Raw genomic sequence first — 15451 nt, forward strand, 5'->3', positions numbered from 1 at the left:
AAACATAAAATAATAGATAGGAGAAAACTCAGTGAAGATTAAAAGAAGTTCAACATTATGTCTTTTATATAATAGAGCACGAAGCCAAATGTTTTCTATGATGATCTTTTTTTTTTTTTTTATAGCTCGGATGCAGCTTCATTCAGTGTTTTAACATGATTACTTTAAAATTAGGTATTATTGTGCTGTCCATTTTTGAGTTTTTGTATCTAGTCCTGTTGCACAGTCTGTATCCCTTCAGCTCCAATTACCCATTATCTTACCCTGTTTCTAACTCCTGCTGGTCTCTGTTACCAATGATATATTCCAAGCTGATTCCCAAATGTCGGTTCACATCAGTGGGACCATACAGTATTTGTCCTTTAGTTTTGGGCTAGACTCACTCAGCATAATGTTCTCTAGGTCCATCCATGTTATTACATGCTTCATAAGTTTATCCTGCCTTAAAGCTGCATAATATTCCATCGTATGTATATACCACAGTTTGTTTAGCCACTCTTCTGTTGATGGACATTTTGGCTGTTTCCATCTCTTTGTAATTGTAAATAACACTGCTATAAACATTGGTGTGCAAATGTCTGTTTGTGTCTTTGCCCTTAATTCCTTTGAGTAGATTCCCAGCAATGGTATTGCTGGGTCGTATGGCAATTCTATATTCAGCTTTTTGAGGAACCGCCAAACTGCCTTCCACAGTGGTTGCACCCTTTGACATTCCCACCAACAGTGGATAAGTGTGCCTCTTTCTCCGCATCCTCTCCAGCACTTGTCATTTTCTGTTTTGTTGATAATGGCCATTCTGGTGGGTGTGAGATGATATCTCATTGTGGTTTTGATTTGCATTTCTCTAATGGCCAGGGACATTGAGCATCTCTTCATGTGCTTTTTGGCCATTTGTATTTCCTCTTCTGAGAGGTGTCTGTTCAAGTCTTTTTCCCATTTTGTAATTGGGTTGGCTGTCTTTTTGTTGTTGAGTTGAACAATCTCTTTATAAATTCTGGATACTAGACCTTTATCTGATATGTCATTTCCAAATATTGTCTCCCTTTGTGTAGGCTGTCTTTCTACTTTCTTGATGAAGTTCTTTGATGCACAAAAGTGTTTAATTTTGAGGAGCTCCCATTTATTTCTTTCCTTCTTCAGTGCTCTTGCTTTAGGTTTAAGGTCCATAAAACCACCTCCAATTGTAAGATTCATAAGATATCTCCCTACATTTTCCTCTAACTGTTTTATGGTCTTAGACCTAATGTTTAGATCTTTGATCCATTTTGAGTTAACTTTTGTATAGGGTGTGAGATATGGGTCTTCTTTCATTCTTTTGCATATGGATATCCAGTTCTCTAGGCACCATTTATTGAAGAGACTGTTCTGTCTCAGGTGAGTTGGCTTGACTGCCTTATCAAAGATCAAATGTCCATAGATGAGAGGGTCTATATCTGAGCACTCTATTCGATTCCATTGGTTGATATATCTATCTTTATGCCAATACCATGCTGTTTTGACCACTGTGACTTCATAATATGCCTTAAAGTCAGGCAGTGCGAGACCTCCAGCTTCGTTTTTTTTCCTCAAGATGTTTTTAGCAATTCGGGGCACCCTGCCCTTCCAGATAAATTTGCTTATTGGTTTTTCTATTTCTGAAAAATAAGTTGTTGGGATTTTGATTGGTATTGCATTGAATCTGTAAATCAATTTAGGTAGGATTGACATCTTAACTATATTTAGTCTTCCAATCCATGAACACGGTATGCCCTTCCATCTTTTTAGGTCTTCTGTGATTTCTTTTAACAGTTTTTTGCAGTTTTCTTTATATATGTTTTTTTGTCTCTTTAGTTAAATTTATTCCTAGGTATTTCATTCTTTTAGTTGCAATTGTAAATGGAATTCGTTTCTTCATTTCCCCCTCAGCTTGTTCATTACTAGTGTATAGAAATGCTACAGATTTTTGAATGTTGATCTTGTAACCTGCTACTTTGCTGTACTCCTTTATTAGCTCTACTAGTTTTGTTGTGGATTTTTCTGGGTTTTCGACGTATTGTATCATATCGTCTGCAAACAGTGATTTACTTCTTCCTTTCCAATTTTGATGCCTTGTATTTCTTTTTCTTGTCTAATTGCTCTGGCTAGAACCTCCAACACAATGTTGAATAATAGTGGTGATAGTGGACATCCTTGTCTTGTTCCTGATCTTAGGGGGAAAGTTTTCAATTTTTCCCCATTGAGGATGATATTAGCTGTGGGTTTTTCATATATTCCCTCTATCATTTTAAGGAAGTTCCCTTGTATTCCTATCTTTTGAAGTGTTTTCAACAGGAAAGGATGTTGAATCTTGTCAAATGCCTTCTCTGCATCAATTGAGATGATCATGTGATTTTTCTGCTTTGATTTGTTGATATGGTGTATTACATTAATTGATTTTCTTATGTTGAACCATTCTTGCATACCTGGGATGAATCCTACTTGGTCATGATGTATAATTCTTTTAATGTGTTGTTGGATTCGATTTGCTAGAATTTTATTGAGGATTTTTGCATCTATATTCATTATAGAGATTGGTCTGTATTTTTCTTTTTATTGTAATATCTTTGCCTGGTTTTGGTATGAGGGTGATGTTGACTTCATAGAATGAATTAGGTAGTTTTCCCTCTGCTTTGATTTTTTTGAAGAGTTTGAGGAGAGTTGGTACTAATTCTTTCTGGAATGTTTGATAGAATTCCCATGTGAAGCCGTCTGGTCCTGGACTTTTCTTTTTAGGAAGCTTTTGAATAACTAATTCAATTTCTTTACCTGTGATTGGTTTGTTGAGGTCATCTATGTCTTCTTGAGTCAAAGTTGGTTGTACATGTCTTTCCAGGAACCCGTCCATTTCATCTAAATTGTTGTATTTATTAGCGTAAAGTTGTTCATAGTATCCTGTTATTACCTCCTTTTTTTGTGAGGTCAGTAGTTATGTCTCCTCTTCCATTTCTGATCTTATTTATTTGCATCCTCCTCTTCTTCTTTTTGTCAATCTTGATAAGGACCCATCAATCTTATTGATTTTCTCATAGAACCAACTTCTGGTCTTATTGATTTTCTCTATTGTTTTCAACTTCATTTATTTTTGCTCTAATCTTTGTTATTTCTTTCCTTTTGCTTGCTTTGGGATTAGTTTCCTGTTCTTTCTCCAGTTCTTCCAAGTGGACAGTTAATTCCTGAATTTTTGCCTTTTCTTCTTTTCTGATATAGGCAATTAGGGCAATAAATTTCCCTCTTAGCACTGCCTTTTCTGCGTTCCGTAAGTTTTGATATGTTGTGTTTTCATTTTCATTCGCCTCGAGGTATTTGCTAATTTCTCTAGCAATTTCTTCTTTGACCCACTGGTTGTTTAAGAATGTGTTGTTGAGCCTCCACGTGTTTGTGAATTTTCTGGCACTCTGCCTATTATTGATTTCCAACTTCATTCCTTTATGATCCGACAAAGTGTTGTGTATGATTTCAATCTTTTTAAATTTGTTAAGACTTGCTTTGTAGCCCAGCATATGGTCTATCTTTGAGAATGATCCATGAGCGCTTGAGAAAAAGTTGTATCCTGCTGTTGTGGGATGTAATGTCCTATAATGTCTGTTAAGTCTAGCTCATTTATAGTAATATTCAGATTCTCTATTTCTTTATTGATCCTCTGTCTAGATGTTCTGTCCATTGATGAGAGTGGTGAATTGAAGTCTCCAACTATTATGGTATATGAGTCTATTTCCCTTTTCAGTGTTTGCAGTGTATTCCTCACGTATTTTGGGGCATTCTGGTTCGGTGCGTAAATATTTATGATTGTTATGTCTTCTTGTTTAATTGTTCCTTTTATTAGTATATAGTGTCCTTCTTTGTCTCTTTTAACTGTTTTACATTTGAAGTCTAATTTGTTGGATATTAGTATAGCCACTCCTGCTCTTTTCTGGTTGTTATTTGCATGAAATATCTTTTCCCAACCTTTCACTTTCAACCTATGTTTATCTTTGGGTCTAAGATGTGTTTCCTGTAGACAGCATATAGAAGGATCCTGTTTTTTAATCCATTCTGCCAGTCTATGTCTTTTGATTGGGGAATTCAGTCCATTAACATTTAGTGTTAATACTGTTTGGATAATATTTTCCTCTACCATTTTGCCTTTTGTATTATATATATATCATATCTGATTTTCTTTCTTTCTACACTCTTCTCCATACCTCTCTCTTCTGTCTTTTTGTATCTGACTCTAGTGCTCCCTTTAGTATTTCTTGCAGAGCTGGTCTCTTGGTCACAAATTCTCTCAGTGACTTTTTGTCTGAAAATGTTTTAATTTCTCCCTCATTTTGAAGGACAATTTTGCTGGATATAGGAGTCTTGGTTGGCAGTTTTTCTCTTTTAGTAATTTAAATATATCATCCCACTGTCTTCTAGATTCCATGGTTTCTGCTGAGAAATCTACACATAGTCTTATTGGGTTTCCCTTATATGTGATGGATTGTTTTTCTCTTGCTGCCTTCAAGATCCTCTCTTTCTCTTTGACCTCTGACATTCTAACTAGTAAGTGTCTTGGAGATCGCCTATTTGGGTCTAATCTCTTTGGGGTGCACTGCACTTCTTGGATCTGTAATTTTAGGTCTTTCATAAGAGTTGGGAAATTTTCAGTAATAATTTCTTCGATTAGTTTTTCTCCTCCTTTTCCCTTCTCTTCTCCTTCTGCGACACCCACAGCACGTATATTTGTGCGGTTCATATTGTCCTTGAGTTCCCTGATCCCCTGTTCATATTTTTCCATTCTTTTCCCGATAGGTTCTGTTTCTTTTTGGAATTCAGATGTTCCATCCTCCAAATCATTAATTCTATCTTCTGTCTCTTTAAATCTATCATTGTAGTTATCCTTTGTTTTTTCCATCTTTTCTACTTTGTCCTTCACTTCCATAAGTTGTGTGATTTGTTTTTTCAGTTTTTCTATTTCTTCTTTTTGTTCAGCCCATGTCTTCTTCATGTCCTCCCTCAATTTATCGATTTCATTTTTGAAGAGGTTTTCCATTTCTGTTCGTATATTCAGCATTAGTTGTCTCAGCTCCTGTATCTCATTTGAACTATTGGTTTGTTCTTTTGACTGGGCCATATTCTCAATCTTCTGAGCGTGGACCATTATCTTCTGCTGGCGTCTGGGCATTTAGTCAGATTTCCCTGGGTGTCGGACCCAACAAGGTTGTAAGATTTTTCTGTGAAATCTCTGGGTTCTGTTTTTCTTATCCTGCCCAGTAGGTGGCGCTCATGGCACACGTTTGTCTCACGTGTTTGGAAGGGATCCCCCCCCGTCACCGTTCTCCGCAGCCTGGGGGATTTCTGATCCAATTCTCTCAGTTGGTCCGGGGGGCTGCGTGTGGTAGGGGCGTCAGCCGCCGCTGCTTGAGGGCACCCTGTGGCTCCTTTATTAATTCCCCTATTGGTGTTTGGTTGGACCCAGTCCCTGCCACTGTAGGAAATTCCCTCCTCTCCCTGGAGGGGTGTCGGTCGCCGGCCGCAGTGGCCCGGGGAATTCGCCACCGGACCAGGAAGCCGCCCACGGGGGAGGGGCGTCGGTTGCCCGCTGTGGCCTGGGGAATTCGCCACTGGACCAGGAAACCGCCCGCAGGGGAGGGGCACCGGTCGCCGACCACCGCGGCTTGGGTAGCCCTCTGATCCGAGACTCGTAGCCGGTCCAGGAAGCCACCCGCAAAAGAGGGGCGCCGACCACCGCGGCTTGGGTAGCCCTCTGATCCGAGACTCGTAGCCGGTCCAGGAATCTATGATGATCTTATCTTTGGTTATGTGTTTCTCATATAATCTTGAAGTGTTAATTTATCCAGAATATGTTGTCATGAGAAAATTGTATAAACTTCCATATTAAGTTCCTAGAACTATGAACAATTTCATTCTTACTGTAAAATAAATATTTTATCAGCTCCGTAATTCAGCTTAGGATTCAATGCTTCACTCACCTTTTCAATTTAGTAGGTCCTGCAGTGACCATGGACACTTTCCCTGTGAAGTGAGTCTCCAGCCCTCATACCTGTATCTCTGGGCTGGGATTTAACTGGGCTTCAAGTCAACCTCTGTTTTTCCAAGACCAGAGTCAGCTGATTGTCCTGGGGAGGGAGAATCTAAGGGAAATCTCTCAGGGGCAATTAAACATGGCTGTATGGTGCATAACCAATGCTTTCTGTAAATTAGGTGCTGAGGTCAGAATTGTGCAATTTCAGCCTCCACTTGTAAGGGCAAGAGCATTCCCACATGGAATTTTATCTTTCTAAAAGTACTGCCCTTGTTATTTGCCTTGAAAGCATCACCTTTTTATTTTTAGGTGTTCCTATTAGAAGCATTTAGTAACCTTTAAACCAATTCATTTGTCTATTCTGTCTTAAATTTGTGTTCTACTAATTATGAATATTATTAAAATTACTCATACTATGTAGAATATTCTATGCATATTTTTTGTTTCATTTATGCATCTTACTATGTTGCAATGCAAGGAATCACTTATGTTTCCGTTCGGTGCTCCATTTTTGTTCTTCTTAAAATATTTTTATTGATAAAACAACATACAAACATGCAAACATTCTTAACATAGAAACAATTTCACACATGGTGCACAATCAGTGGCTCACAATATCATCACACAGTGTGTATTCATCACCATGATCCTTTTTTTTGAACATTTACATCACTCTAGAAATAAATAAATAAGGGAAATGAAAAAAACTCGTATATACCATACCCTTTACCCTTCCTTCTCATTGACCATTAGTGTTTCCATCTACACAATTTATTTCAACCTTTGTCCCACCTATTATTTGCTTATTTTTTGCTCACCTGTCCATACCCTGGATAAAACGAGCATCAGGCATAAGGTTTTCAGAATCACACAGTCACCTTCTAAAAGCTATATCATTGTACAATCATTTTCAAGAAACAAGGCTACTGGAACACAGCTCTACAGTTTCAGGTTCTTCCCTCTAGGCTCTCCAACAAACTAAAAAGGGATATCTATATAATGCATGAGAGTATCCTCCAGGATAACCTCTTGACTCTGCTTGAGATCTCTCAGCCACTGACATTTTATTTTTCTCATTTCTCTCTTCCCCCTTTTGGTCTAGAAGGTTTTCTCAATACCTTGATGCTGGGCCCTGGCTCATCCCAGGATTTCTGTCCCACATTGCTAGGGAGATGTATACCTCCGGAAGTCATGTCTCATGTGTGTGTGTGGTGGGGTGGGGGGCAGTGAGTTCATCTGCTGAGTTGGCTTAGAGAGAGATGCCACTTCTGAGCAACAGAAGAATTTCTCTGGAGGTGACCCCTAGGCCTAATTTAAAGTAGGTTTAGACTATCCTTTGCATGAATCAGTTTCATAGGGGTGAACCCCAAGATTGAGGATTCACCCTGTTGATTTGGTTATCCCCACTGCTTGTGAGAATATCAGAAATTCTCCAACTGGGGAAGTTGAATATTTTCCCTTTTCTCCCAAGGGGATTTTACAAATGCTTTATTCACTGTCCAAAGCACTCTGGGATTTATCAGGGCATCATATTAACCTGAACAAACCATAAATTCTCATGCCCTATTCAAGATTCCATGTACTAATGGAGTTCAACTACATTGACCATACAAATTAAATTAGGAAATGCACTACCTAAAATATAAATTTTGCACCAAGTAAACATCTCTCTCCTTAATCTCACACAGAAGCTGAAGTTTTAAAATATGAATGATATCATCCTTTATCTAGTCTTCAGATATACCTTAGTCCTATCCAGATCAGCTTCATTCATATCTCTCTACTTGATGTCTGATCACATTTTCAACCTTTTAAACATTCCCTGTATGTTTTACTATTGACTTTAATAGCATCAGAGGTCTAATTCTGTGTCTCAGGTGTCAGATAAATGCCCAAAATTTTAGAGAAAGACCATGTTATATACAAACAACTCAGTATTTCAGAATTTAGAATTAACAGTTATACTTCCTGAATACATGTGACTACTGTAAGAGCTTACAATCTAGAGCCCTTTAAAAATAAGTCCCAATCTGATAACCCATGCTCTCAACTTTAGTTTACTGAGTTTCTATACCATAATTAGGCCATGTGATTTTGGGGGAACATATTTGTCTTTTTGTTCCTGATATTTCATTCAACATACAGCTCTTAAGGTTCATTCTTCCAGGAGCATGCCTCACCACTTCATTCCTTCTTGGAGTCACTCAGTAGTCCATCATATGTATACATCAGAGTTTCCCCTTCCATTCCTCAGTTGTTGTACCCTTAGGCCACCTCCATTCATTGTGGATCACAAACACTCATCAGGAACACCAGTGTGCAATGTCCATTTGTTGTCTCCACACTCAGTTCCTCCAGTTATATACTGAGCAATGAGGTTTCAGGATCATATAGCAAACCACCCTTAGTTTCCTCTGGAACCAATACACTGCCCTCCCAGGGCTGCACCTCTCATTTTCCTACTGACAGTGAATAAGTACATCTTTTTCTCCACATTTCTTTAGCACTTGTTTCTCTCTGTTCATTTTTAAGTAGTTTTCTTCATATATCATACAATCCAGCTTAAGTGTATAGACATGCCTTTGCCACCATACTCTATCTGAAGACATTTTCTTTTCTTCCATAAAGAATCCATACCCCTGGTCATGGTCAGGTTCATGTGTCAACTTGGCAAGGTGGTGGTGCCCACTTGGTTGGGCAAGTGCTGGCCTGTCTGCTGCTATGAGGACATTTCATAGACTTAAATCATGTTTAGGTTGGCTGCATCAACAGCTGATTGCATTTGTAATCCACCAAGGGGAATGTCTTCTGCAATGAGTGACCCTTAATCTAATCGCTTAAAGCCTTTTAAGGAGGATTCAGAAGAGATTGTTTCTCTTCCTGCTTCAACTGGCGAGCCTCTCCTGTGGAGTTCATCCAGACCCTTTTCAGAGCTGTTAGCTTGACAGTTTGCCCATCAGATTTTGAACTCTTCCATTCCTATGGTTGTCCAACCAGCCTCTCCTGAGAGTTTGCTGAAGAACTTTATTGGAGTTAACAGCTTGTTACCTGCCCTACAAACTCTATGTTCCCATGGTCATGTGAAACCTTTTTATAAATTTATATCTACAGATTTTTCCTGGTGATTCTGTTTCTCTAGAGAACCCTAACTAATACAGCCTTTTCCCAATATGCCTACCTGCTGACATTTAGTTTTGGCACAATGTCTTTGTTGTACTCAGTGAAGCATATTACAATGTTACTGTTGACTGCAAACCCCAACTTACATTGATTGTACTTTTCCATATACCATCTATTTTCTATTCCTTACAATAATGATATTTCTTTGTTCGACTTCATACAAAATTTTTTTTTTATTTTTTCTTTTAATCAACTTCTTTGTACACTCTAGGCATTCCTAAATTATATCCTCTCAGTTTATCCTCTATCTTTCCTTCTGGTTTCACATGTGCCCCTTAGCCCTTCTCCCTCTATCATACTCATATTCAACTTCATTCATAATTCTTATATTATAGGGCTACAATCAGGTAATATTTTGCTATCAATTTCTGAATTTTTGCAATCCATCCTGTTGCATATCTGTATTCCTTCATGTTCTAGTTTGCTAGCTTCTGGAATGCAACAGATTCCAGAGACAGATTGGTTTTTAATAAAAGGGTAGTTATTTTGTTAGTTCTTCAGAGGAAAGGCAGCTAAATTTCCACTGAGGTTCTTTCTTACGTGGGAAGTCACAGGATGGTCTCTGCTGGCCTTCTCTCCAGGCCTCTGGGTTCCAACAACAGACTTGCAGTTTTGTTGACTTTCTTGATTGTTTTCAGGTTCTCAATTTCATGTATTTCTGCTGCCATCTTCATTGTTTCTTTCCTTTTGTATGCTTTGGAGTTTGCTGTTCTTTGTCTAGGTTTTCCAAGTGAACAGTTAATTCTTCAATTTTTGCTCTTTTTTTCTTTTGTAATATAGTCATTTAAGGCAATGAATTTTCATCTTAAAACTACCTTGGTTGCATCCCATGAAGTTTTAAATGTTGTGTTTTCATTTTCATTTGCCTCCAGATATTTACTGATTTCTCTTGTAATTTCTTCCTTGACCCACTGGTTGTTTAAGTGTGTGTTGTTTAGCCTCCTTATATTTGTGAATTTTCTGACCTTCTGCCTATTATTGATTTCCAGCTTTATTGCATTATGATCTGAGATGGTGTTTTGTATTATTTCAATCTTTTTTAATTTATTGAGGCTTGCTTTCTGACCCAGCATGTGGTCTATTCTTGAGAATGATCCATGAGGACTGAGAAAATGTATATCCTGCTCTTGTGGGGTGTAATGTTCTGTAAATGTCTGTTAAGTCTAATTCATTTACTGTTTATTCAAATTCTATGTTTCTTTATTGATCTCCTGTCTAGATGTTCTATCCATAGATGAGAGTGGGGAATTAAAGTCTGCAACTGTTATGGTAGAGGTGTCTATTGCTCCCTTCAGTGTTGTCATTGTCAGTGTTTGTCTCATATATTTTGGAGCACTCTGGCTAGGTGCATAAATATTTATTATTGTTATGTTTTCATTAATGCACAGTGTCCATCTTTGTATCTTTTAATGCTTCACATTGTAAGTCTAACTTTTGGATATTACTTTAGCTACTCCTGTTCTTTTCTGATTGTTGTTTGCAAGAAATATCTTTTTCCAACCTTTCACTCTCAACCTATTTTTGCCCTTGTGTCTAAAATGAGTCTTGTGTAGACAGCATATAGTTCGTTCCTGTTTTTTAATCCATTCTGCCACTTCTGTGACTTTTGATTTGGGAGTTTAATCCATTAACATTTAGTGTTATTACTGTAAAGGTGGTACTTCCTTTTACCATTTTGCCTTTTGGATTTTATATGTCATATCTACTTTTTACTCATATGGGTTTTTATTAACAACTTCAAATCCCTGGAAGACTGATCCTGATGTTGACCATTGTTTCAATACCCTGGGTAAAGGCCATTGTGGAGGGGACTTAATGACTGTATTTCCTCAGAATTTGGAGGATAATTAGCTGAAAGGGTGCATTTCCTAGACAGGGCAAGAAATTTAGCTTTGTGGAGCCATGGAAGAAGCTCTTGGCATGCTCCTGCTCACCTTCCAGGGCACTTCGGAGGTATTCTGTGCCCCATTACTGGTTCCTAGAACTATGTTAGTTGAAATAAACTGACTTTGGAAAGTCCTGTCCTGCATGCCTTACCTCCCAGAATTTGCCTTGCAGCCAAAGTTATGTTGAGACAATGAAAGACATATAAGAATCTAAAATGGCAGATAAGGTGGGACAAAACCTTGTTGGCTTCAAGCAGCCAGGAATGGGAAGTATATCATCTAGGAAACAGAGGGAACAGCAAAACTTTTGTACATAGGGAAACTCCACAACATGTAATAAGCAAAGGTAAAGAAAAGATACCGGCCCAGAAAGACAGGGAAACCCCTGCACATTACATTTACCTTGGGGAGACATTCTTGGTAAGAGTGCTGAAGTACAAGGAAATCTTTGTCTTTATGCAATCAAAAAAGAGTCATCTGTGATAGTTTTCTCAACTGGGAGGGAGGAAAAGAGATTAAAACTCGATTGAAGGAGCTTTATTGTGAGGCTATGCATATGTGGGCTGAAGCCTAAGATGGCAACAGCCATGAGCAGAAGAAGAGGCACAGTTTATATCTGATGGTTGGTGTGGGTAGGGAAAGGGAGGTGGTGGACTTTCATTGCCTAGCTTGGGCACTAGGAATTGACAGGGTAAGTAGGGAGTTATCATAAGCTTGAGCTTGCCAGGGTTGTAACTACCAGAGTGGGTGATGTTGGATAAGGGAAGCTATTGCAAGAATGCAGCTGCCAGAGGGCAGATACAAGGACCATCATGGGACTGCCACATGAGTGGGGGCAGGTTTGGTTTTGCAAGGAGCCTCCTGGAAGTTATTGGGTGAGGGTAGATTCTTGGAATGTTCTTGGTGGGGGTTAACCTAACATTCCAGACTTTTCTTTTTAATTTTCTGGGGATACTGAAGCTCAAAGGTCAGTCTTCTAAACATGCTTCTGGCTGCTGCTGGTGGTGGGATGTAGAGGTATTCTTATATATCATCACAGAGCAGAGGCTGGTACTGTTTTTTTTTTTTTTTTTTTTTTTTGCTGGAGGGGCAGCATGTTGCCAAGAGCTTGATATGTCATTGCTTTGATAGTTCTGTGAATAAAGCTGGTTAAGAATTTTAAGAGGCAGGTTCCCAAAAGTGAGAAGTAGTATAATTATGAGAGGGGTTGCTTGAAGAATCATTTGGTTTTAAGAGTCCCACTCGCAGGAGATATTTAACAATGGGTTTGATTCCTCAGAGGGCTTTGGGCGTATTGGATATTGCGATAAGCAGAAAAGGAGGTGGGGTAGTTAATTGAAAAGGTTGTATTGCTGTAAGACAGAAGGAAGTTTGTGATGCAATTTGTGGATAAAGAATGAGTATTTGGGCTTTTTCAATCATTGTAGAAATGAGAGAAGCTGAATTATATTTTAGGGATTTCAGATATTCCTCTCTGTCTACTCCATTATTCCAGAAAGCAAAAAAAGGAATATGATTCAGTAATTTAAATGATCCCTTAAGCCCTAATTTCTTAGTTACAATTCCTCCTTTTCATTTGATAATTATCTTTCAATCTTGAGGGATCTCTGGAAGATGACTCTTTAACTGCTACAAAGCATTGTATCAAGGGGCAAAGGGATGATAATAATGAAACTGGTCATCATTGTTGGAGAGTCTGGTATCTCTTGGTTTCAGAGAACTTCTGACATTGGAACAATCTGGAGATTTTAAGTCCCTGAAAAGCAAACTTAATAAGTGAAATGTTATCGAGCATAGGATATTTTTCAGGGTTTCTAAGAAAACTGTTGGTTGGGGTTTGCCATGTTATGGCTGTTTGCAATATCTGGCTGAAATTTGTGTAAGAATAACTTCAAGAATGACCTCTTGACTCAATTTGACATCTCTTAGCCATTGGAACTCTATTTCTTTTCCCCACTTCTGGTCAACTAATCCATGATGCCAGGAGCCAGGTTCATCTTTGGACTTTATGTCCCATAATGCCAGTGACAGTTATATCTCATGATGCCGGGATCAGTTGTGTTCCATAATGCCAGGGTCAGGGTTACACCTCTGGAAATTATGTTCCACATGGGTGTAATGTCAGAGTTTGCCTTAGAGAGAGACCATATTTGAGCAACAGCGGAGATTTTCTGGAGATAACTCTAAGACACTAATCCTAAGTAGATTCAGTTTGCTATTACAGAACTAACTTTTATTGGGACAAGCATCATGATTGAGGCCTTGGCTATTAAATTGAGAGCCCCTATTGTTTAAGAAAATGTCAGAAATTCCCCAGGTTGGGAAGTTTAATACTTCTATTTTCCCAATCTCTGAAGGAACTTTGTAACCACTCTTCCATTTTCTGTCCAAAATACTCACAATGCCTTGTGATATAAAATTGATTTTGTTGGAATATTAAGATTTAATTTCTCATTCCATGTTTCATATCAAATAAAGCTGAATTAGGTTGTGTTCTAGTTTGCTAGATGCCAGAACATAATATACCAGAGACAGGATAGCTTCTAAAAAAAGGGGAATTTAATAAGTTGCTAGTTTACAGTTCTAAGGCTGAGAAAATGTCCCAATGAAGACAAGTCTGTAGAAATGTCCAATCAAAGGCATCCATGGAAAGATACCTTGGTTTAAGAAGGCCAAAGAAGTTCATGGTTTCTTTCTCAAGTGGAAGGGCACATGGCAAAAACAGTCAGAGTTTCTCTCTCAGCTGGAAGGGCACATGGTGAATACAGCATCATTTGCTAGCTTTCTCTCCTGGCTTCTGATTTCATGACACAGAATTGGGTCAAAGACATCTGATACTGATAAAACTGATTAACCCTTTCCTTTAGGGCCGGTATGTGATAAAGATGTGTTGCCATCTAAGGAAGATGGGAACAGGAGAAGCCTAGGGGGCAGTTTTACATGTCAGGGTTCTCTGAGCAATTATAAAGACAGCCTCTTAGGAATGAACTCTGCTTCTGTGTCTACAAATTTATTATGTGCTCATCATGAGCTGCCATGCCAATTCAACACAACCATTTTGTTTCAACAAATCAACTGTTCTCTGCAAAGCAACACCAATTTGATCAGCAGCCAAAGCTGAAGATGATTTCACTAAAACAGTGATAACTAGTTTATCACTATATTATCTATAAGAATGGTTTTCAGAAAATGGCTATGGGGCAGTACAGGATGGAAGAATGACATTTAATGTTTATGACCAGGGAGGAGTTTCCCTAGGGATGTCTTGACCTCCTTGTTTCTCAGTGGGTTTAGGGTGGTGCTCACAGCTGTGTACAGCACTCCAGCCAGTTTGTTTTTCTCAGGGCTGTAGCTTAAGGCTGGAATGATGTAGGCACAGACCACAGCTGAGTAGTAGACAGAGATCACGATGAGGTGGGAGGAGCAGGTGGAGAAGGCCCTCTGCTTGCCCTCGGCTGAGCAGATGCATAGGATGCTGGCAATGATGAAGCCATGGGACATGAGGGTGAGCAGGAAGTTGGTGCATCCATAGAAGGGCTTGGCCAAGAGGGTCATGATGCTGTTTATATAGGTGGGACTGCAGGAGAGCAGCAACAGTGGAGGGATCTTACAGAAGAAGTGAGTGATTACATTGGGGCCACAGAAGGACAGTTGTGCCATCAGACCAGTGTGGACTGAGGCATTCAGGGCACAGCTGATCCAAACTCCCACAGCCAGCACCAGGCAGAGCCACAGGCTCATCAGGGTCCCATAATGCAGTGGCCGGCAGATGGTCACATAACTGTCATAGGCCATGACTGTGAGAAGAAGCAGCTCAGAAGATCCAGACCAGGCAAGGAATAAGAGCTGGGCCTTGCACCTCTCAAATGAGATGATATTTTCCTTCCAGGCCAAGTCTGTTAGTGCCTTGGGAATTACAGAAGAAGTGCAGATGATGTCCATGGTGGCCAGGTTGAACAGGAAAAAGTACATGGGGCTGTGGAGACAAGAGCTGCAGGTGATGATGGTGATGATCAGAGTATTTCCCACAAGGGCCATGGTGTAGAGGAAGAAAAAGTAGCTGAGCAGGGGCAGCCACAGTTGTGGGTGCTCTGAGAACCCCTGCAGCATGAACTCTGTCACCAATGTCTGGTTGGACTTCCCTACCTGGCCAGACATGAGTCCTGGGTACTACACCACATGGTCATCAGTTCTGGCCCTTCTTCCAGATACTCTGCAGAGGTGGCAGTGTGTTTCAGGCTCATCTTTCCTTCTGCATCTATTTTGTAACCCACCCTGCTCTTGGAAAGGGAAGGAGTCAGGATGTTTAATTGCCGAATACCCACTTATTTCATCAAACCCAATGTTCTTCTGAAAATCACAT

At 39.3% G+C, this 15451-nt stretch overlaps 1 protein-coding gene across 1 annotated transcript; it reads right to left on the reverse strand.

The window, feature by feature from the left end:
- Positions 1-14313: 14313 nt before the first annotated feature.
- On the reverse strand, positions 14314-15246 carry LOC143683018 (olfactory receptor 13A1-like). The gene has a single exon (XM_077159346.1). It carries the CDS (start codon positions 15244-15246, stop codon positions 14314-14316), a length of 933 nt encoding a protein of 310 aa, XP_077015461.1.
- Between the last annotated feature and the right edge of the window lie 205 nt (positions 15247-15451).

This window comes from Tamandua tetradactyla, chromosome 5 (genome assembly GCF_023851605.1).
Source record: "Tamandua tetradactyla isolate mTamTet1 chromosome 5, mTamTet1.pri, whole genome shotgun sequence".
NCBI lineage: Eukaryota > Metazoa > Chordata > Mammalia > Pilosa > Myrmecophagidae > Tamandua > Tamandua tetradactyla.

Bases quoted from the DNA above. Each gene is read 5' to 3' on its own strand.
- LOC143683018 (XM_077159346.1), bottom strand. From the start codon at position 15,246: ATGTCTGGCCAGGTAGGGAAGTCCAACCAGACATTGGTGACAGAGTTC.